The sequence below is a fragment of the Chlorocebus sabaeus genome, chromosome 16 (assembly GCF_047675955.1).
Source record: "Chlorocebus sabaeus isolate Y175 chromosome 16, mChlSab1.0.hap1, whole genome shotgun sequence".
NCBI classification, from domain to species: Eukaryota; Metazoa; Chordata; class Mammalia; order Primates; family Cercopithecidae; genus Chlorocebus; species Chlorocebus sabaeus.
Genome location: NC_132919.1, coordinates 41,458,777 through 41,482,733, shown reverse-complemented (window position 1 = coordinate 41,482,733; position 23,957 = coordinate 41,458,777). Strand labels below are relative to the sequence as shown.

The 23,957-nt window shown below is 43.1% G+C and overlaps 1 protein-coding gene across 1 annotated transcript; it reads right to left on the bottom strand.

Moving 5' to 3' along the window:
- Positions 1-222: 222 nt before the first annotated feature.
- Positions 223-23,957, bottom strand: COIL (coilin). Its single transcript, XM_008011371.3, has 7 exons — positions 23,670-23,957; positions 12,476-13,583; positions 12,267-12,353; positions 11,974-12,021; positions 8,713-8,782; positions 4,540-4,628; positions 223-1,177 (listed from the first exon to the last, which is right to left on the bottom strand). The coding sequence occupies exons 1-7, from the start codon at positions 23,912-23,914 to the stop codon at positions 1,094-1,096; spliced, it is 1,731 nt and encodes a 576-aa protein (XP_008009562.3). The 5' UTR covers positions 23,915-23,957; the 3' UTR covers positions 223-1,093.

Here is a 23,957-nt window from a genome sequence, read left to right as displayed (position 1 = left end):
TGCACATTTTGAAACACATTCCTGTCATACAAAGTAAAACTGGCCAGCATCTCCACTGGCATAGTGGCTCCCAGATCAGACAAACTCCACTGGACCAAACTCTGCAACATCAGACTCATCAGTCAAAGCAAACCTTCTTGTTACAGAAAATTGTAATCTCTCACGTTATTGTAAAATAAGACAACAATTTGCAATACTCAACATGATGACTCAGTAGAGGTGTTTAGTTCAATATGATTTTATTTAAAAATGAGTACAGCTGAAGGAGGGATCTGATCTTTTGTTAAATGAAACCAATTTTCACAGTATATATTTGGCCATTTTAGCTTTGTAGTGAATAATAACAGAAAAGGAAGTTTCTGTTTAAGATCCTCACTCCAGCACACTCAGCCAGGTGCCTGGCAAGATGACACATTTCCTGGTCTGAAGCTGACAGCCAATCCTCTCACCCAAGTGGAACATAAATTCTCCAGGCATACACACATACACACACATCTTATTTGCACTGCTCTACACAGGGCCCTGAGAATCCTTAATTTTAAAGTTGGGAAAAACATGAAAGGATTCCTTAACTTATTGTCTGTGACACATCCAACTACCTTTTAACTCTTAACAATTGCAAGTATAAAATACTTGAAATTTACGAGATGCTCCATTTAATGGAACAACTCAAATGCTAAAAAATTAGATCAAGTAACATGCTTTAATATTTTTAAGTGTTACTTAAAACTTATTGAGACAAGATACGCAGCACATTCTTGGTGTTACAAACTCCTACCGACGACTGCTACTTGATGGCCAAAAACATTTAAAAAAGAGAAGAAACTATACTGGTATACAATAATGTCTGCAGGGAATGTCATGTTTTACATTTTGTTAGCTGAAATTAAACCTGACAAAAAAAAACCAAAGATCTACAAAACCGACACCCATGTCATTTTAAATGATGAGGTAGATTGTTTCCTATGCAGTAAAGTGAAGATAACAAAAATCCATACAACTTCCAAATCCTCTTTAAAAAAAAAAAAAAGTTCAGGTTATAGTCACTTTCACAAACAAGACATTCATAAACTCTAAGGTGGAGAGGTCATACTCAGGCAGGTTCTGTACTTGATGTGTTACTTGGAGATTCAATAATCAGTCTTGGGTCAATCAACTCTCTCCAAAATACAGTGATCTGAGGAAAAAGACAAAATCCCCAGTTTAGGCACTTCATTTTGAGGTCATACAGGTTTTAGTAAATTACAATTTTTAGCCAAGTAAATTTTCCATCAGTATAGAATGACTGAAGAATGGGAATAATTTGGGTTCCAATAAACTGAGTTCAATTAGGGTATAGTAACTCTTTAGGCCAGGCGCTGTGGCTCACGCCTGTAATCCCAGCACTTTGGAACGCTGAGGGGGAGAAATGCTTGAGCCCAGGAGTTCAAGATCAGCCTGGGAAACCTAGTGAGACTCCATCTCTATTTTTTTTTTAATTAAAAAAAAAAAAAAAGGCCGGGCGCGGTGGCTCAAGCCTGTAATCCTAGCACTTTGGGAGGCCGAGACGGGCGGATCACGAGGTCAGGAGATCGAGACCATCCTGGCTAACATGGTGAAACCCCGTCTCTACTAAAAAATACAAAAAACTAGCCGGGCGCGGTGGCGGGCGCCTGTAGTCCCAGCTACTCGGGAGGCTGAGGCAGGAGAATGGCGTAAACCCGGGAGGCGGAGCTTGCAGTGAGCTGAGATCGGCCACTGCACTCCAGCCTGGGCGACAGAGCGAGACTCCGTCTCAAAAAAAAAAAAAAAAAAAAAAAAAAAAGAGGCCAGGCATGGTGGTTCACGCCTGTAATCCCAGCACTTTGGGAGGCCAAGGCAGGCGGATCACCTCAGTCAGGAGTTCAAGACCAGCCTGGCCAATATGTGTCTCTGCAAAAATACAAAAAGTAGCCAGGCATGGTGACCCATGCCTGTAGTCCCAGCTACTCGGGAGGCTGAGGCAGGAGAATTGCTTGAACCCAGGAGGCAGAGGTTGCAGTGAGCGGTGATCGCGCCACTGCACTCCAGCCTGGGTGACAGAGTGAAACTCTGTGCTGGAAAAATAAATAAGTAAGTAAGTAAATAAATAAATAAATAACTCATTTACTTAGAATGAAGCTAAATTTTACATAAACATATTTCATCTTTCGTTGATTAAGAACAGGGGATGCAGGGGTTGCGGGAGGGAGTAGCTCCCCCAACCCCTCCATTTGATTTGCCCCGTGGACAGGTGGCTTGGAGACCTTCTGGGAACTAGATGCGGTCCAGATGGGTATCACTAGGATGCTGATGCCCTTTCACGCTGCTCTGTAGTTCTTATCCTAACTTACCTAAAAACAGGAACTATTATAAACATACGTGTGTAGCAAAGACTTGGAACCAACCCAAATGTCCATCAATGATAGACTGGATAAAGAAAATATAGCACATATACACCATGGAATACTATGCAGACATAAAAAAGGATGAGTCACGTCCTTTGCAGGGACATTCTCAGCAAACTAACACAGGAACAGTAAACCAAACACCACATGTTCTCAGTCATAAGTGGGAGTTAAACAATGAGAACACACGGACATAGGAAGAGGAACATCACACACCCAGGCCTGTTGGTGGGGGTGGGGACAAGGGGAGGGATAGCATTAGAAGAAATACCTAATGTAGATGACGGGGATGGGTGCAGCAAACCACCATGGCACATGTATACCTATGTAACAAACCTGCATGTTCTGCATATGTATCCCAGAACTTAAAAGTATAGTAACAATAAAACAAAGAAAAAAACAAAACAAAACAAAACGAACTATTTCACAGCCCATGAAGAGAAAGCAAACGCTAAGTTCTGGTCCTATGAATGAATAATGAGGGCCATCTAGTGTCAAAAACGGTAATTACAGGCTTTTTGCTTTTGAGACAGGGTCTCACCTCTACAGTCCAGGCTGGAATGCAGTGGCATTCAGGACTCACTACGGCTTCGACCTCCTGGGCTCAAGTGATCCTCCTGCCTTGCCCCCACCACCCCCAAAGGTGGCTGGGACTACAGGCATGTGTTACCACTCCCGGTTAATTTTTGTATTTTTTGTAGAGACGGGGTCTCGCCATGTTGCCCAGGTTGTTCTTGAACTCCTGGACTCAAGGGATCAGCCCGCCTCAGCCTCCCAAAGTGCTGTGATTACAGGCATGAACCAGGGTTCCCGGCCTAATTACAGGTTTTCTATTCTACTTCAGGCCTCTGTTTAGGGCATAGAGAGAAAAGCCTCCAAAGTTTAATTTTCCAATGCAGTTTCCAATTTCAACCAAAAAAAAAAAAACCATACACACACATATATATAAATATATATATATATAAAATAAAGAAGTACAGGAGACCAGGCCAAATCTGCTGATCCTACCACAAACACTAAAAACGTGTTTCTGGAATAAATCCCTAAAAGTGTCATCTACCTTAAAGACAAGGTAAAACATACAGTCTGGCTAGGGTTTCTACAAGTTCACACTTCAGAAAAAATGTTTGCAATATTGAAATTTACAGAATAGTATCTATAACATTTCAAGTATAAACACCTTAAAAGAGAGCATTTTCTTAAATCTAACTTCTATTTAATGCCACCATAACCTAATGAGCTAGCCACCGCCAGCAACTCTGGTAGGTCTGGCTGCTTAAAAAGGTATAAACCATATACTTCCTAAAATGGCAATTTAAGGATTTAAAGTCAGAGGACGGGATCATCATTTTATGTCACTCTTCAAACTGTTGTGCTACTGTAGTTGAAACTCTCAGGCCAGGCACGGTGGCTCACGCCTGTAATCCCAACACTTTGGGAGGCCTAAGTGGGCAGATCACTTGAGGTCAGCAGTTCGAGACTAGCCTGGCTAACATGGTAAAACCCAGTCTCTACCAAAAATACGAAAATTAGCTGGGCGAGGTGGCAAGCGCCTGTAATTCCAGGCACTCCAGAGGCTGAGGCACGAGAACCACTTGAACCTGGGAGGCGGAGGTTGCAGTGAGCCAAGATCATGCCACTTCACTTCAGCCTGAGCCACACAGGGACACTCTCTCAAAAAAATAAAAGTTGGAACTGTGGTAACACTTGGGGGACAGTAGTGACTGCAAGGGGACATAATAGAGGGTTCTGGGAGTGGGTGTTATGGTCTATTTCCTGATCTGGGTCTGGTTACATGGGTATGTTCATGTGAAAATTGTTCAAGCCATGTAATTATATGCGCTTCTCTGAATGTATATGCCAATAAAGTTTCTAAATATGCTACCCTTTCCTGTTGGAATCCTTATATAGCTCTAATTTTAAGCAACTGTACACTCTTAAAGTTTGTTATTTGTGCATCTTGTCACACAGGCTCTGAGGGCCAAGATGGAGCCCTGATTTGGCACTTAGCACTGGTATTGCCACACCACAGATTCCCTCCAGGGCCTGTAGTGCAACGTCACCTTCCAAACCACAGGTAATCGGTCGAGAGAGAACTTATGGCCAAGCAATGCAAGAAGAGAAGCACACCTACCTTGCTCTCCTGTGTCACAGCGTACTCCACTACCTCGGTTCCATTTTCATTGTGATAAACCAAATCAAATTTCCCAGGTTCTCTCAAGGCTGAAACAAGAAGATAGGGAGGAAAGAGGGTAAGTTATTTCTCAATAGTTAAAAATGTTCCTCTATAGGGAATTTCTATCATTAAGATACCAGCCATAAACTGTTAATTAATGTGAAGGCTGGGTATGTACAAGCAAGCATGGGGTGCTCAATACAGGGGGATCCTGAGAAAAAGCCTGGACCAGGGGGACTTCTCAGCCATTTATCAGAGAAAACCTTTCCTTCATAAGCTTGATGAACTGTCATTAGTACTACCAGAATTGAATATGGCACCACAACATAATCCCCCAAATTAATTAGTGTATGTGTTTCAACAAGGGAAGGTAATATGAAATGCTGCTCTGTCCTTAGAAATTACATATGCTTCCTACTACTTGGTAACACAGGCAGTCCCTTTTTTTTTTTTTTTTTTTTTTTTTTTTAAAGACAGAGTCTTGCTTTATCGCCCAGGCTGCAGTGTAGTGGTGCAATCGCGGCTCACTACAACCTCTACCTCCTGGGTTCAAGTGATTCTTGTGCCTCAGCCTCCTGAGTAGCTGGGATTACAGGCATGGCATGCACCACTATGCCCAGCTAATTTTCGTATTTTTAGTTGAGACGGGGTTTCACCATGTTGGCCAGGTTGGTCTCAAACTCCTGGCCTCAAGTGATCTGCCCATCTCGGTCTCCCAAAGCATTGGGATTACAGGCATGAGCCACCGTACTCGGCCTCAGTCCTTGCTTTCTATGGTAGAATGGGATTGGAAAAATGATTGTACAAGCTGAAACCACGCAAAACAATCTTAAAAATCAATAGGAAAAATTATTACTGTCTTAGGAGTTTTAAAAAATTTTGCCAAAACATTAAAAACCTTTACTACATAGGGAAATTAAAAATGAGTAAAGTAAAAACACTGTACTTATGAGTACACTGTAATTACATTAGGAACACTGAGAGCTAACTTTCTGTCTCTCTTTCTAGGCGTTTTATTTCTCTGTAAGAAACTTATCAAGGGGAGTTTGAACAGTGCTTGTGCTCTTGCCCTGTAACTTATGATACAGCGCAAGCACCTTCTCTGTGCTTTGTACAACTGTTGTACTCTTTTCTAAGTTTGAAACTGCTGTCTACATTTTATCCTCTGAACTTCTAATGTCATGAAATAGCTCAAAGAATTTGTTTTTTACTTTGTAAAATCTTTGTTTTTGCTGGTGTCACTTTGGGGACATTTTCATCCTTTTTGCCACGACCACTTTCCTCATTTAAGTCAACAAGTTCACCTCACTCACAGTGTCAACATTCCCACAGTGAGCTCTTTCTTCTACAGACTCTCCTTAAACTCAGTTTGGATGGCACTTTCAGCATCACCACTTTTGTTTCTTTCCTGTGCCTTTATCTTTGTGGGCCTATTCCCTATTTCGATTATAAGTTTTGTAAAATGTCATGCAGTTTTATCAATGAGAGACAAGGAGGCACCACAACTGCATGCTCTGCTCTGTATGTGAACTGAATAACAGATGCACAGTGACCAGTCACTGATGGACTCTGAAAGCACTGACTTGATGGGTCATGGATCATGACGCGTATCTGTTATTTATGTTATATAGTGATATGTGGACTAAAGAGCTACTGAGAGTACTTTATGCACTTACAGTTAACACACGCAATGTTGCTGGGGGACTGGTATTACTTAACTAAACCATGGTAACTGAAATTTATGTATATCAGAACCACCACATCAAGGACAACTGACATTGCTATTAGAGAACAGATAAATCCATTTCTTTCTTTCTTTTTTGCTTTTGAGACAGGATCTTGCTCAGTCACTCAGGCTAGAGTGCAGTGACGCAATCATGACTCACTGCAGCCTTGACCTCCTGGGCTCAAGTGATCCTCCCACCTCAGCCTCTCAAGTAGTGAGAACTACAAGCATGCATCACCACACTCAGCTATGTTTTTTTTTTTAGAGACAGAGTCTCACTATGCTGCCCAGGCTGGTCTTGAACTCCTGAGCTCAAGTGAGCCTCCCACCTTGGCCTCCAAAGCCATTTCTTGATGCCCTAAAGAAGAAAAACTCTAAGTGGATATTATCACTATTAATCACCTGGCAAGCACTGATCAGGCTGTATGTGCAGAATTTGACAGTGGACAAACTTTTCTGTCCACCATTCTTAAGAAAGGGGATTTCTATAAATGAAACCTCATCAGAAGAAGGGTGGGAAACTAGTATAAGTTATATATAAACATTTACTTAATATCATAAAGGAACTTTGTTGAAAAACTCTTTTGACTGATTTCTGTCAACTGAATCTTTTATTCAATCCCTTATTTACAAATAAACAGAAGGTGGGTGTAGTGGTTCACGCCTCTAATCCCAGCACTTTGGGAGGCCGAGGTGGGTGGATCACGAGGTCAGGAGATCGAGACCATCCTGGCTAACACGGTGAAACCCTGTCTCTACTAAAACTACAAAAAATTAACCAGGCGTGGCAGCAGGCGCCTATAGTCCCAGCTACTCAGGAGGCTGAGGCAGGAGGATGGTATGAACCTGGGAGGTGAAGCTCGCAGTAAGCCGAGATTGTGCCACTGCACTCCAGCCTGGGTGACAGAGCAAGACTCCGTCTCTAAAATAAACAAACAAACAAACAAACAAACAGAAGACAGGCTGGACATGGTGGCTCACACCTGTAGTCCCAGCACTTTAGGAGGCCAAGGCGAGTGGATTGTTTGAGGCCAAGAATTCAAGACCAGCCTGGCCAAAATGTCAAAATCCATCTCTCCTAAAAATATGAAAATTAGCTGGACATGGTGGTGTGTGCCCGTAGTCCCAAATACTCTGCAGGCTGAGGCACGAGAATTGCTTGGACCTGGGAGGCGGAGGCTGCAGTGAACCAAGACTGCACCACCACACTCCACCCTGGGCGATAGAGTGAGACTCTGTCAAAAAAAAAAACCAAAAACAAAACACACACACACACAACACACACACACACACACACACAGAAAACAATTAATTGCTTTAGGATCTGCTAAAGGAAAAGGGATCTCCCCTGTCCTCTGGCCAGGGACCCCCTATAGTACACTCCAAGTTAAGCTACGTATTATAAAAGCGCTCTTATTCCAGGCATTCAGTTCTAGTAACAGGTGGGGTTAATCAGAGATAAAGCCAGTAACTATTTAAAATGGTATGTGAAAGTGTATGTATACACACAGTTTAGACATTTTGTTTTGACTTAATATACAAAAGTATATTCATTTGACAATCTTTTGAAATAGGGCTGAGTAGGTTTTATGAGTTCACTGAATAGAGCTCTTTCTTTTATAAACCATACCACTGTATTGTCTGCAATTTCCACAATTTACAGTTTTGGTAGTTTTTTTTATTTTTGTTTTTTTGAGAATGAGTCTTGCTCTGTCACCCGGGCTGGAGTGCAGTGGTGTGATCTCAGCTCACCGCAACCTCCATCTCCCAGGTTCAAGCCATTCTCCTGCCTCAGCCTTTCCAGTAGGTGGGATTACAGGCATGTGCCATGATCCCTGGATAATTTTTGTATTTTTAGTAGAGACAGGGTTTCATCACGTTGGCCAGGATGGTCTCAAACTCTTGACCTCAAGTGATCCATCACCTTTTACCTCCCAAAGTGCAGGGATTACGGGCGTGAGCCACCATGCCCAGCCTGGGCTTTTTAAAAATAATGCAAGATTGCAAAAATTTGCAAGACAATCTAAGTGCAGAATCTACCTCAGTTTTTACAAAATTCCTCCCAATCTTTTATAGCTGACCCACCCATCCATAATTTCATAGCATTTATTGAGTCAGCATTCAACTTAGGCTTCCTAGGAATAATTATTTTTATAATCAATTTTCATCAGTTCATATAAACTTTTATGAAATTATATAATTACAGTAAAAGAACTAGCCCAACAGTTTTGGAATATATCCAACATCTCTTATGAATCCCCAGGGTTACAGTGTGCTGAAAGAAGTGGGGAGCGCCAGTTGTATAGAAGCCAAGGAAGAGAACATCTCCTGCGTATAAAAGCTATTCATAAACCACTGTAGATAGAAAGAGCCTAAATTTTCAAATTCTTTTCTAAAAGACTCACCAGGTAAGGATGAAAGAATTTCTATATCTACTTGCTGGGTCTCTGGATTGTGGCTTAATATTCTTCCTTCCTTTCAAAAATAAAAGTCCAGTCAAAATCGACATGTAAAACACTGTGAATATACTAAAAACCACTGAATTGTAGACTTTAAAATGGTTAACATGTTGAATTTTATGTTATGTGAATTTTATCTCAGTTGAAAAATTTAAAAATAAATCCACATATAGAGAAAATAAAAACAAGTAGACTAATAAACGCTTTATGTGAATATACAGAAATATCTTCAGAGGCAAAATAGACACATTTAAATCATAAATGGCAGACACTACCTTAAATAACTCAATGAAAGTAAGATTACACCAGGGAACCAAAAGTGAGTGAATACGGGAAAAGGAGGAAAAATCACACCAGGTGGATATATTCAAGTGACCACTGACCATCACAGCATTCATCAGGAGAGACTAGATATATCCTAATGGTGCTGCCTCGGTTCCTGATGCGTTTAGAACCCTTCTAAAATAGTGATCACAACCCCTCAGGAGAAACTAGAAGGCACTTTATCACTGGTAAGATCCCAATTCCCCTTCTCCCAGGTCTCCAGGTGTGGGAGCTGATTTTCTAATGCATCAAGAGGAGGCACTGCCCATGCATGTGGGCGATGGGGAGACACATGGTAGCCTCTGGGGGTATATACTGAGAGGCCAAGCAACCAGTCCCTCCTGACTCTATCTAGAATTTCTGAGCACAGTTAACAGTGTTTTTTAGAACCAGACTCAACAGGGAATCAGGAGCTTGAGAGACTACATTTTTGAGTACAGAATTTAACTAATTTAATTTTTGGAGACAAGGTTAATGAAAAAAGCAGATGATCAAGCTGGATAACTGCGTTTGAGGTCAAAGCAAAAAAGTAGAACCAATTTTCATTCTTAAAATGATTGTGAAAGCAATTTCAAAAATCTTCAAAAAATTTTGTCAGCTAAAGTAGGCAAATCACCTTCCAACGTTAATAACTATGATGACTAACACCAATTTAATATGCAATTTTTTTTAAGAGTCTTGTTTTGTCACCCAGGCTGGAGTACAGTGCAATGATCTCAGCTCACTGCAACCTCCACCTACCAGGTTCAAGTGATTCTTGTGCCTCAGTCTCCTGAGTAGCTGGGGCTACAGGTGCATGCCACCACGCCAGGCTAATTTTTGTATTTTTAGTAGAGACGGGGTTTTGCCATGTTAGCCAGGCTGGTCTCGAACTCCTGACCTCAAGTGATTCGCCTACCTTGGCCTCCCAAAGTGCTGGGATTACAGGCGCAAGCCACTGCACCTGGCCGTTAATATGCAATTTTAAAAAATCAGTATCATCTAGAATTACAATTCACTGAGGTTGTGGGATGTATCAATAAAATATTCATTTCCATTTCCTCATATATCACACAATTAAATTAGTTATCTATGGTAGGGTGACAAAATACCCTGGTTTGTTCAAGATAGATCTGTTCATCTTTCCAGCATAACTATTAATAGCACCCCCTTTCACTCACAAGTATCCTGATTTAGGTGATAAATTACATGATCACCTCATCCACAGGAGATAGTAAGTGCCTAAGAAGATAAAAACAAAACACCAATGACCTAGAACTAACCCACCAGATCCCTTCGTTAACTGATTCTTCCAGCCTGCTTTTGAGGAAAGGTTTTTTTTCCTTTTTTTTTTTTCGAGACAGAGTCTCGCTCTGTCATCCAGGCTGGAGTGCAGTGGCGTGAGCTCGGCTCACTGCAAGCTCTGCCTCCTGGGGTCATGCCATTCTCCTGCTCTCAGCCTCCCGAGTAGCTGGGACTACAGGCGCCCGCCACCATGCCCCGCTAACTTTTTTGTGTGTGTGTATTTTTTTTTTTTTTTTTGAGACGGAGTCTTGCTCTGTCGCCCAGGCTGGAGTGCAGTGGCCGGATCTCAGCTCACTGCAAGCTCCGCCTCCCGGGTTCACGCCATTCTCCTGGCTCAGCCTCCCGAGTAGCTGGGACTACAGGCGCCCGCCACCTCACCCGGCTAGTTTTTTGTATTTTTTTAGTAGAGACGGGGTTTCACCGTGTTAGCCAGGCTGGTCTCGATCTCCTGACCTCGTGATCTGCCCGTCTCGGCCTCCCAAAGTGCTGGGATTACAGGCTTGAGCCACCGCGCCCGGCCTGTGTGTGTGTATTTTTAGTAGAGACAGGGTTTCACTGTGTTAGCCAGGATGGTCTCAATCTCCTGACCTCGTGATCTGCCCGCCCGGCCTCCCAAAGTGTTGGGATTACAGGCGTGAGCCAACACGCCCAGCCTTGAGGAAAGGTTTTTATAAAGATTTTAAAAGTCTTCCAAGGCATCAATCCAGATTAAATCAAATTCCCTTGTGTTTTATCTGTGTTACTATATTAACATTACCAATTATTACCTTAAAAAATGGTCTTACATTCCATATCGTACATCAAAAAAAGAAAGGAGGCACTTTAACAAGATTTTCAACAAAATTTTGGTGGGTGAAAAAGAAACATGTAATTCTGTGATCCCACTGAGTTAAGCTTTTATTGAACTATGAAAAACCTCACATGCCAATATAAAGACTTATACAGATATTAAGTAAGTAAATTCCATGGATAATATTTATGAATTACCTGTGGTTAACTGATAATGCAAAAGAAATCATACTAGATCATAATAACCAGAAGTAATTCACAAATATGTAAAATAGATTCCCATGATGAAAATAATCAAATCTTCTTGCTGAGAACTGTTTACTATTTTCTTTCAAAGTTTAGAATCATGAGGGAATGAATACCCAAATAAGTTGGTGTGTCTAAACTAATTAGAAAAAAGTAACTAAAAAAATTAAACTGGCTGGGCATGGTGGCTCACACCTGTAATCCCAACACTTTGGGAAGCCAAGATAGGGGGATTGCTTGAGCCCAGGAGTTTGAACCAACCTGAACAACATAGCAAGATCCCGTCTTTATTTAAAAATAAAAAATTAATATTTTTTTTAAAAAGTAAAAATTAAGCTCATCATTCTCCTACTCTATTCTTCCCAAATATAAGGCAAATAACACTGGAAGACCTTCACAGTGATACTATTAAAAAGTTGACATTTCGATAATGTTTTCATTTTCTACTTTCTGGCATTTTTATTTAGTAAAAAAACAAATCTGTATTATCCATACAAGTAGTATTAAATATGACTTTAGTTTTATTAATATACTGACAACTTACTTTTAAATAAATATCCTTACCTTGTAGTCAGAGACATCAGGAGAGTAACTGGATGTTAGTTCCAAAAGCTAAAAAAGAAGAAAAAACCCACAAACACATAAGCCCTCTTATCCTCTCACATTCCCACAGCTCCTCCATCATGCCATGCTGGGGTGTCCACCCCACCAGTCTGGGAGCCCTACCAGGAACCCATGACAACAGTGCGGTTCCAGTGGGAACGGCTTTTACAAACACTTTAAACCTGATTTGTTAAGTAAGTTTATTTGGAAGGGGAATGAACCTTTTTTGCTGTGACCGTTGTTTTGAAATATACCTTAAATGCAATCTTTTCTCCAACTTGAGGGGCAGCTGCTAACAGTGGTAACAGACTATAATCCTTCTTCTGTGTCTCTACTGGATTCTGAAAAACAGTGTTAGTCATGTGACATCATTACTGGTGAGAAAATGTGAACCCATGACATGAACTCCACACACATTCTAAGGGGAAAGGGAGGAGGTAACTTACAAAAAAATAATACTTACCTGGATAATAGTAGATGAATTTGTCACCACGTCATTTAATTGCTGTTGCCTCTGGTTGTCAGTGCTTCTATTTACAACACAGGAAACAGGATGCCCTCGTCCTCGACCTCTCCCCCGCATGCCCCGTCCCCTGGCTCCCTTCCAAGAAAAAAGGTTCTCTCCTCTACCCCATCCTCTTCCTAAACTAGCTGGGAGAGACACACTGGGAGAAGGCCCAGGAGCCTGTCCACTACCGTTTGAGCCAGAACGCCTCCATCCAGCAGCACCTGCACTCTGTGATGATGGCCCTGGGCCTGGACAACCTCTTCCTGCAAAAAGGCCTACTGTCTTTAAGAAACCCGCAGCACACTCCGGGGTGCTCGATGACATCAAGCATTGGTCATCTGACTCTGAACTAGAGTCTGAACTAGAAGATGTTGTTCCAGAAGTCTTGCCCTTGCTGGGGGTAAGGCTAAAGTCAGGTTTTGTAGCCAGTTTGTCTGCAGTTGTATTTTTGGTAGAGGGTTCTTCCTTTGATAACTCAGTTGGTAATTTCTCTGAGGAATTTCTGGCTTCCAAAGTGACTTTGCTGGGCCCATCACTGATAGATTCATCACAAGACTCAGACTCTGAGGAGGAACTAGGACTCTCTTTTGAGCAAACGCTTACACTACCTTTCCTTTTGGCTTTAACAAGGCTGTTTCTAGCAGAACCTTTTGGAGAACTACATCTCTGATTGGCCCAGTCTTTTACTGCCTGTACTTTAGGAGACTTGGGATTCTTGGCCTTTTTTTTATATTCACATTTCTCCTTTTTCTTTGGTGATTTTCTTTTGGTCTCTTCATTATCATCACCCACTGTGACACAGGTTGCTTTATTTTTTCTCTTGTTTTTTTTGCTGACAGTCTGATCTGTGACAGCTTTTGGTTCCAGATCCAAGACCTTCTCATTATTGTTATTGTTCTCTTGCCTCTTCCAATGCTTCTTTGAATATTTGTAATCTGGTTCAGTTTCTTCATCCTCCTCTAACTGAAATGCCCGCTTCTTTGCTTTTCTAAGAGATAAATTACTGTCACCATTACTGATGACTACAGAATTCTCAGCAACTCCTCTCTCTTCTAATTTAACTCTGTCAACAGAACAAGAGAGAAAGCTAGAGTGAGCAATTTGTAAACACATTTCCAGGACATAGTTATATACTGAGATGACTCTACAAAATGTAACTACCATCAGTCAATGAAAAAATGTCATATCAATTAAAGACAAAAGACTCTTTCTGGAAAAATGGCCCATACAGCATTACTCACAGTCAACTTTCAAATGACTAGTTTTATTTATTGAATAGCTACTGCATCCCAAACATTTTTTATACGTTTTTCTCTAATCTAAACACCAACACAAGGTAGGTATTTTTAATTTTACAGATCGCAAAATTACAGCTCAGACAAGTTACTTGCCCCAAATCTAGAGCTGATAAGTAGCAGAAAGGCAATTCAAACTTCAGTTTGTCTAACTTCAAACTCACAATCTTTCTAAGATATGCATGTCACCAACCCTAAAAGGTGATAATGCTGATTATCCATTTTGTTTCAGAATGTGGGCTGCTTTCTTTAACAATATTTTACTCTTGTTTTAATTTAGGTGAATACTAAACAATTTATGTTCTCTGGGGTATTGACAGCCATCTGTACAATTCCATGACACTCTGTGAAGCTTAATTTTATGTATCAATTTGGGCTATTGGGTGTCCCAATATCTGGTTAAAACGACACTGGCTCTTTCCACACCACCACAGTGGTGCACACGAATGTCCTGGCTGATGCTCTCAAGAGCATCAACAAAGCTGAAAAGCAAGGTAAATGCCAGGTTCTTATTAGGCCAAGCTCCAAAGTAACTGTCCAGTTTCTTATTTTTATTTTAGTTTTTTTAATTTTTTTTTTTTTTTTTTTTTGAGACAGAGTCCCAGAGTCTGTCACCCAGGCCAAAGTGCACTGGTGCATTTCTCAGTTCACTACAACCTCTCCCTGCCAGGTTCAAGAGATTCTTGTGCCTCAGCCTCCCAAATAGCTGGGATCACAGGCGCCCACCACTACGCCTCGCTAATTTTTGTATTTTTAGTAGAGATGGGGTTTTGCCATGTTGGCCAGGCTGATCTTGAACTCCTGGCCTCAAGTGCCCAAGTGATCCGCCTGCCTTGGCCTCCCAAAGTGCTGAGATTACAGGCATGAGCCATCGCGCCCAGCCCCATCATCCAGTTTCCAACTATAATTATGAACCATGGTTACACTGGCAAGTCTGAAATCACTGGTGATCACAGAGTTGGGAAAATTGTTGTGAACCTCATAGGCAGGCTAAACAAGCATGGAGTAATCAGCCCCAGATTTGATGTGCAACTCAAAGATCTAGAAAAATGGCAGAATAATCTGCTCCCATCCCACCAGTTTGGTTTCACTGTACTGACAACCTTGGCTGGCATCACAGACCATGAAGCAGCAAGACAAAAACACACAGGAGGAAAAATCCTGAGATTCTTTTTATAAGGATGTAATACATATTTACAAATATATTGCCTCAGTGGGAAAAAAAAAAATTATGCTGGGAGTATGTGCAAGGTTGTTTCTGGATGAGATTAACATTTAAATTGCTAGACTGAGTAAAGTACATTGCTGTCTCCAATGTGGGTGAGGCTCATCCAACCTGCTGAAGGCCTGAATAGAACAAAAAGACTGAGTAAGGGAGAATTTGCTTCTCTGCCTGACTCTTCAAGCTGGGACATCGGTCTTCTCCTGCCTTCAAACTCGAACTTGAACTAGAAATATACCACTGGCTCTCCCTGATCTATAGCTTACCAACTAAACTTAGAACTTCTCAGCCTCCACAATCCTATAAGCCAATTCCTTACAATAAATCCCATGTCTGTGAGTGAGTGAGTATTTGTGTGTGTCTGTGTGTTTCTTACTGGTTATGTTTCTCTGAATAACCCTACTTCATCCAAAATGTCACTATAGGGAAGCAACTTCATTCCTCTATCAACTGACAACAGTTAATCCTAGAATGTGCAGTCTGATAATGATGGAAGTCTTGAGAGTGTCCTCGATGTTAAGCAAACAGTAAGTACTCAAAAATGCCTGTTGGCCAGGCACGGTGGTTCATGCCTGAAATCCCAAAACTTTGGGAGGCTAAGGTGGGAGGGTTGCTTGAGCCCAGGAGTTTAAGACCAGCCTGGGCCACATAGGGAGACCCTGCCACTACAAAATATAAGCATTAGGCTGGGCGCGGTGGCTCACGCCTGTAATCCCAGCACTTTGGGAGGCTGAGGCAGGCGGATCATGAGGTCAGGAGTTCGAGACCATCCTGGCTAACACAGTGAAACCCTGTCTCTACTAAAAATACAAAAAATTAGCTGGGCGTGGTGGAAGGCACCTGTAGTCCCAGCTACTCGGGAGGCTGAGGCAGGAGAACAGCGTGAACCCGGGAGGCGGAGCTTGCAGTGAGCCGAGATCGTGCCACTGCACTCCAGCCTGGGCGACAGAGCAAGGTCACAAACAAACAAACAAACAATAGGCAGACATGGTTGGCACATGCCTGTGGTCCCAGCTACCTAGGGGGCTGAGGTGGGAGGATCACTAGGGCCCAGGAGGTCGAGGCTGCAGTGAGCTGTAATTGTGCCACTGCTGAAAACACACATTATACATACAAGGCATTTACATCCAGCTATATATTTCATCAAGTTCTTTTAGTGACCAGGGAAAGACGTAGACAATCATATTTGAAAATAAAGAACAACTGGTGAATGATAGGAGTATATATTACAACATTCTTTAAATTTTTTAAGGCATAGTAATCCTGTGGATTTACCTCAGTGCGGTAGTTGAAAAAAATCCTCAATTATTTGTCAGAAAACATAACTATACAGACACACAAATCGAGATAAAATAAGAGTTACTGATATCAGCAGTAGGATAAAGAGAGAAATAAAATGCTAAGTGACTAGGCATTTTAAGTTACAAAAACACATTCCCCTCTGTTCCCAGCTGGGGACCTTGGCATCTAATAGCAAGGAAATAATTCTTAATCTAGCAAAAGTCAGTTTGGCATCCTGCGAATCTAAGAACTACCATGGAAAGCCTACAATATCAGATTTTTTTCTTGACATTTCTGATAAATTTGTTTTTACTTGTAGCAATGATCCAAGGTTCAATTCTGAGATGACCAAATAGGACCAAACTTTCTGTCAAATTCTGAAAATGGTTGCAAGACTCTGTTCAGTTACTGTGGTTTATTAAGGGGCTGGAAAACAGCACATGTAACATCCAGTTGATGAGAATCCCTTCCTTTCCTGGGAGCTGGCAACATCCTCACGCCTTCCAAAGCAGCTCTTAGCATCATCTCACCCATTCTTAAGACCATGCATTGGTCAGGCGCGGTGGCTCACGCCTGTAATCCCAGCACTTTGGGAGGCTGAGGCAGGCAGATCACGAGGTCAAGAGATCGAGACCGGCCTGGCCAACATGGTGAAACTCCGTCTCTACTAAAAATACAAAAATTAGCTGGGCGTGGTGGCATGCGCCTGTAGTCCCAGCTACTCAGGAGGCTGAGGCAGGAGAATCACTTGAATCCGGGAGGCAGAGGTTGTAGTGAGCCAAGATAGTGCCACTGCACTCCAGCCTGGTGACAGAGAAAGACTTCATCTTAAAAAAAAAAAAAAAAAGACCATGCCTCTACAGCTATTTGGCTTGAAGGTATGACCTGTGATTGCTGCAGCCCCACTTCCTACTGTTCCCCAAGAGAATGACTTCAGTTTTCAAAATATTAAGATTATAATCAGGTGTCGTGGCACATGCCTGTAATCCCAGCTACTCAGGAGGCAGCGGGAAGATCACTTGAACCCAAGAGTTCAAAACTAGCCTGGGCAATACAGTGAGCTCTCATCTGGGAAGAAAAAAAGAAAGAAAGAAAGAAAATATTAAGATTGAGAGGCAAAATACCATCCAGGGAAAAAGAAATGGTTCTCCTGGGTCTGCTTAGTTACCATTCCTGTCAGGTGCACGTTCCCTGGCAATATTCTCTATTTCTTTACCTGGATCACAAAGAATAGAGCTATCCTTTTACAAACAGAAGTGCATGCAGTTGTCCTTTCACAAGTAGAAGTGAATTACCTAGGTCACTAGTGACGAAAGAGAGTTGATTCCAAGAAACTTTAAAAACAGATCCTCACGTGGCCGGGCGCGGTGGCTCACGCCTGTAATCCCAGCACTTTGGGAGGCCGAGATGGGAGGATCACAAGGTCAGGAGATCGAGACCATCCTGGCTAACACGGTGAAACCCCGTCTATACTAAAAATACAAAAAATTAGCCGGGTGCGGTGGCGGGCACCTGTAGTCCCAGCTACACGGGAGGCTGAGGCAGGAGAATGGCGTGAACCCGGGAGGCGGAGCTTGCAGTGAGCCAAGATTGCGCCGCTGCACTCCAGCCTGGGTGACAGAGCAAGACTCTGTCTCAAAAAAAAAAAAAAAAAAAAACAGATCCTCACTTTTATTTTTTTGAGATGGAATTTCACTTTGTGGCTCAGGCTGGAGTGCAGCAGCACAACATGGGCTCACTGCAACCTCCTCCCCTTGCATTCAAGCGATTCTCCTGCCTCAGCCTCCCAAGTAGCTGGGATTACAGGCGCCTGCCACCACACCCTGCTAACTTTTTGTATTTTTAGTAGAGATGGGGTTTTGCCACGTTTGTCAGGCTGGTCTCGAACTCCTGACCTCAGTTGATTCACCCGCCTCGGCCTCCCAAAGTGTTAGCAATACAGGCGTGAGCCACCGTGCCCAGCCATCCCCACTTTTCATTCTAACTCTCTACACAGCAAACTGGGTGGTATTATCAAAATGTAAATCCACCCTTAAAATCCACAATTTAGCTTCTAGGATTCTGTTATGCAGAAAAACTGACATGCTCATCTGTCAAACCTGATACCCCCTACGCATTGCCTGCCTAGGCCAAAGTGAATGCCTGGGTTCAAATGCTATTTCTGCCATTGTAACTTTTTTTAAAAAATCATTACCTCAGCCTTTCTCATCTATAAAAATGGGGATAATGACAATAATGACAGTACTCAGTGAATTATTATACAGAGACAGCATGCCTGACTCAGAACAAGTGATATCCAAATGTTAGCTCTAATTTTTATGAACACAATGAATGTTGTTAGTCCTATGATGGGTAAGTTGGTGAATTTTTAAAAGTTGTACAAGTCTGTACAACTTTTCTGGAAGCTAATTTGACTGTACTTACCAGTTTTTATATGTACCTTCTCTTAGACCAATAAGTGTCTCTTCTAAGAATAAATCCAACTGAATCATTTTCCCAGTACACAAAAATATACAAGAATATTCACAAAAGCACTATGTAGCAAACAGAAAAGAATGATGTACCTCACATACTTTATATACTGAGATAGCCCATGATAGGTGAAAAAGCAAGGGGCAGAACAGTATGTTATGATATTTGTATTTTAAAAGTATAAGTACATATGGTTGCACATGTATAGAAATCTGGTAAGATATGCCCCATATCCCAAACTTAACCAAGGATACTTCTGGAGAGTGAGGTGTGGGAAAAAGTATATTATAAGAGAAGTAGGAAACTTTTTACCTTGGATTATCCAAGGAGCCACTAACTACAGCAATGTGAAATGAGAACTCATCTCTAATATTTTGTTTTGTTTGAGATGGGGTCTTGCACTGCTGCCGAGTCTGGAGTGCAGTGACACAATCATGGCTCACTGCAGCCTCAACTTCCGAGGCTCAAGTGATCCTCCCACCCCAGCCTCCCAAGTAGCAAGGACTACAGGCATCCATCACTGAGCCCGGCTTTATTTTTGTTTTGTTTTTTTTTTGAGGGGGGCAGGGTTGGTAGAACAAGGGTCTCCCTATGTTGCCCAGGCTGGTCTCAAACTCCTAGACTCAAGTGATCCTCCCACCTCAGTCTCCCAAAGTGCTGGTATCACAGGCACAAGCCAACATGCCTTGCTCATCTCTAATATTTAATCAATGTGTTTTTGTTTTGGTTTTTTTGAGATAAGGTCTCACTCTGTCACCCAGGCTGCAGTGCAGTGGCACCATGTCAGCTCACTGAAGCCTTTACTTCCCAGGCTTAAACAATCCTCCCACCTCAGCCCCCCAAGCAGCTGGGACTACAGGAATGTGCCACCATGCCTGGCTAATTTTGTTGTATTTTTCTGTAGAGATGGGGTTTCACCACGTTGCCCAGGCTAGACTCAAACTCCCGAGCTCAAACAATCTGCCTGCCCCGGCCTCCCAAAGTGCTGGATTATAGGCACGAGCCATGGTGCCCAGCCTTAATTAAGTATTAACTGCCAGAGTTAAAAGGGTCAGAGAGGACAGAATGCACTTTGTTTCCTTACAGAATTGACTCTTCAAAAGGGAGTTCTCAGGCCGGGTGCGCGGTTCAGGCCTGTAGTCCCAACACTTTGGGAGGCTGAGGAGGGAGGACTGGTTGAGCCCAGGAGTTTGAGACCAGCCTGGGCAACTTAGTGAGACCTCTCTACTAAAATTAAAAAACTGTACTGGTAGTCCCAGCTACTCGGACGGCTGAGGTAGGAGGAGACCTTGAGCTCAGGAGTTCCAGGCTGTATGAGCCAAGGTTGTGCCACTGCACTCCAGCCTGGGCAATGGAGTGAGACCCTGTCTCAAAAAATAAGGGAATCTCTTTGAATCTACTGTAATTCTGAGGGCTGCACGATTAAAAAATAATAATAATTTAAAAAATTAAAAACCGACAGACACAGTCGCTCACCCCTGTAATCCCAGCACTTTGGTAAGCTGAGGAGAGCAAATCACTTGAGGTCACAAGTTTGAGACCAGCCTGGCCAACACGGTGAAACCCCATCTCTACTAAAAATACAAAAAAATTAGCCTTGCACGATGGCAGGCACCTGTAAGCCCAGCTACTTGGGAGGCTGAGGCAGAAGAATCACTTGAACCCAGGAGGCGGAGGTTGCAGTGAGCCAAGATTGTGCCACTACACTCCAGCCTGGGCAACAGAGTGAGATTCCATCTCAAGATAGATAGATCAATAAATAAATAAATAAAACAAAAGAAAACAAAAATAAAAAGCCAAATCTGCCAACACCCTGATCCTGGACTTCTAGTCTCCAAAAGAGTAAGAAATAAATGTCCATTTTTTAAGCCACCCAGTCTGTCGTATTTTGTAACAGCAGCCCCAGCAAACTAACGCAGGGGGCTCCAAGGCAATAGGAGCACCTCCTCCTCCTCCCAGGAGAGTTAAGAGGCCACCTTTAGGAACTCACTGTCAGAAACGTGGGGGCAGATGAAGCCAGATTCCTGAGGTTTAAGAGAATGGGCTATGAGGAAACAGCAGTGGAATACAAGTGTGTGGTACATCTAAAGCCTCAAAGGCTGTTTCTCAGGATTCCCACAACCTGCTTCCACTTTTCCTCGTTAGACTTCTCAGTACTACCAATGATCTCAACAGAATGCTTTGGCTGGTCAGACTCATCTTTTTATCAAGTCCAGCCAGCTTTTGTCTCTACAGCTGTGCTTTGATCATCCAACATCTCCCACCCATTCTTCAAGGTACTGCTCAATTCCCTAACCATTTTGTTCCATGCTAATCTCCCTTTTCTCAACCAGCTTCTGCACTTACCAGTATAACGTGGTCTAACTATTCAGTCTAATTGCCCGTATCACAGAAGGTAATATACAAAAGCATGAAACTCATTATTGGGGTCCCAGTCCAGCGATATTGGGTACTTTGAGAACAGAGACTATGTTTTATTCTGTAGCTCTGAAGAAAAGTGACTCTGTTAGGGAAAAACAATGATTGCGGGCATAAAACAACAAAAATAAAGATGAATTTTCCAGATTCATCTTTTTCTATAGCCTGCCCATTTGCCACTGAAGCCACTACAGAGTTATTTTTTTGCCACATGCAGCTGTGCATTTGAAGTATTTAGGAAGGATTTCCCTGTCATCGTGTTGTAATTATTACTTATAACAATTTTCATGGTTTTTGTCATTGTTAACTTCATTATGAAGAATGTAATGCCCAGATGATTCATTAAAGTATAATTCTAGTTACCTGGCACAAGTTATTAACTCATTAGGCAAGGGACAGTTCAGAAAGTAATCTTAATAGGATGGGACACAATCCTTAGAATTGTAACATTTAAATAATCCTTCAATTGCAGAGAGAATAGAGACCTATTTCACAGTCAATAAAAAGGGGGGGGAAAACTCTTTGAAATCTGGATTATTTCAAATTGTCATTTGAAACAGTTGAACATTATGCAATAAATCATAACATCCTGATTTGAAGATGTAGTTATTGTTCCAAATTAAATTCCTTGATGTTCTGAAGAAATCTTACAGAATCTGATATGCTCGAGGGTAAGGAATATTCAACAACAAAGGGCAGCAAGAGAAAATAGCCTGGTTCACAACTCTGGAATTAATTCACTGTAGCTGAAGCTTAAAGGGGGTGGGGGGAAGGAAGGCTGGCACAGTGGCTCACACCTGTAATCCCAGTGCTTTGGGAGGCTGAGAAGAGAGAACAGCTTGAGCCCAGGGATTCGAGATCAGCCTGGGTAACATGGCAAAACCCTGTCTCTACAACAAATACAAAAACTAGCCAGGCGAGGTTGCCTGGCCTGAAGTCCCAACTACTTCGGAGGCTGAGGTGGGAGGATTGCCTGTGCCCAGGAGGTTGAGGGTACAGCAAGCTATGACCGCACCACTGCACTCCAGCCTGGGCATGGGAAACCCAGTCTCTTTGTTTAAAAAAGAAAAAAAAAAAAAGCCTGAATAAATCGGTCCAAGACATGAATCCAAACTGGTGATACCATCATCTGACTGTGGCAACTCAACCACATTTCAGCAATTCACACTACAATTGCTCCTGGATACTCACCTCATTATCATTTTTTTACCTTCCAAAAGCACATTTAAGATTATTTTGTGGTTCCCAATTTACAGCCCAAAAGGACTCGAGACACTTATTTGAGAAAACCCCAAAATGTCTGAGACTTCTGATACGCCACCAGAAGTCTCAGGGAACACCGGGCACACGAGAACTAAGGCTGGACAACAGCATGTTATGAAGAAAACGCGACAATTCCCCTTTATCAGCTTGGGTCTCCTGCACCTGACCGTGAAGGCCGCCAAGGGTAAGGCCGGGTCTCCCGCACATTTGCACCATGGACACGGAACACAGTTGCACAGTGCCTAGCTAAGCGTGGATGTGCTAAATCAAGGCTGAAAGAAACCCTGGCCCTGCCCTTAGGCATCAGGGTTTTTCCAAGTTTTATTCTCCTGCCATAGAAGCATCCCGGGAAGGTTGCTGGTTACAATGCAGATTCCAGCCAGGCGCAGAGGCTCACGCCTGTTAATTCCAGCACTCTGGAAAGCCGGGAGGATCACTTAAGGTCAGGAGTTCAAGACCAGCCTGGCCAACATGGTGAAACCTGTCTCTACTAAAAAAACAACAACAACAAAATTAGCGGGGCATGGTGGTGAACGCCTGTAATCCCAGCTACTCCGGAGGCTGAGGTGGGAGGATTGACTGAATCCGGGAGGTGGAGGTTGCAGTGAGCTGAGATCGCGCCACTGCACTTCAGCCTGGGTAACAGAACGAGACTCATTCTCAAAAATAAAAATAATAGGGGCAGGGTGGGGTGGCTCACGCCTGTAATCCCAGCACTTTGAGAGGCCGAGGCTGACGGATCACCTGAGGTCAGGGGTTCGAGACCACCTAGACCACTGTGGTGAAACTCCATCCCTACTAAAAATACAAAAATTAGCCAGGTGTGGTGACGGACGCCTGTAGTCCCAGCTACTTGGGCGGCTGAGGCAGGAAAATTGCTTGAACCCGGGAGGCGGCGGTTGCAGTAAACCGAGATCGCGCCACTGTACTCCAGCCTGGGCAACAAAGCAGGACTCTGTCTCAAATGAATAAATAAATGATAAAATGCAGATTCCTGAGCCCCAAAGTTGACTACACCAATCAGTATCTCCCGGGTTAGCAAACGTGCATTTTTACAGCCCCACCCCCTCTAACCCTCGTCCCCTTCCCCATTCCCTATCCCCTCCACAACCAGGTCTAGTGGCCTCAAGCCCGGGCCTGCGCAGGCGCGTCCCCCTCCCGCCGCCCACCCGGCCGTCCCGCTCCCTGCGCCGCGCACCTGAGGCAGTCGTTGTCTCTCACCAGGCGCGCGCTCTCGGCGGGGGGCAGGAGCCCCCCCTCCAGGTAGAGGCCTAGGAGGGCCCCAGAACTGAAGCCGAAGCGCTGGCGGATGAGACTAATGAGATCTGTGACGACTCGGCATCTGTTCAAGTCGACCAGAAGCCAGAAGGCCGTACAGTGCGGGGTAGCTGGCGGCGGGTAATCAAATTGAAGCCGTAGCCTAACCGTCTCGGAAGCTGCCATCTTGCTCTGTGCTCAACGGAAGCCGAGAGATACCACGGGGCTA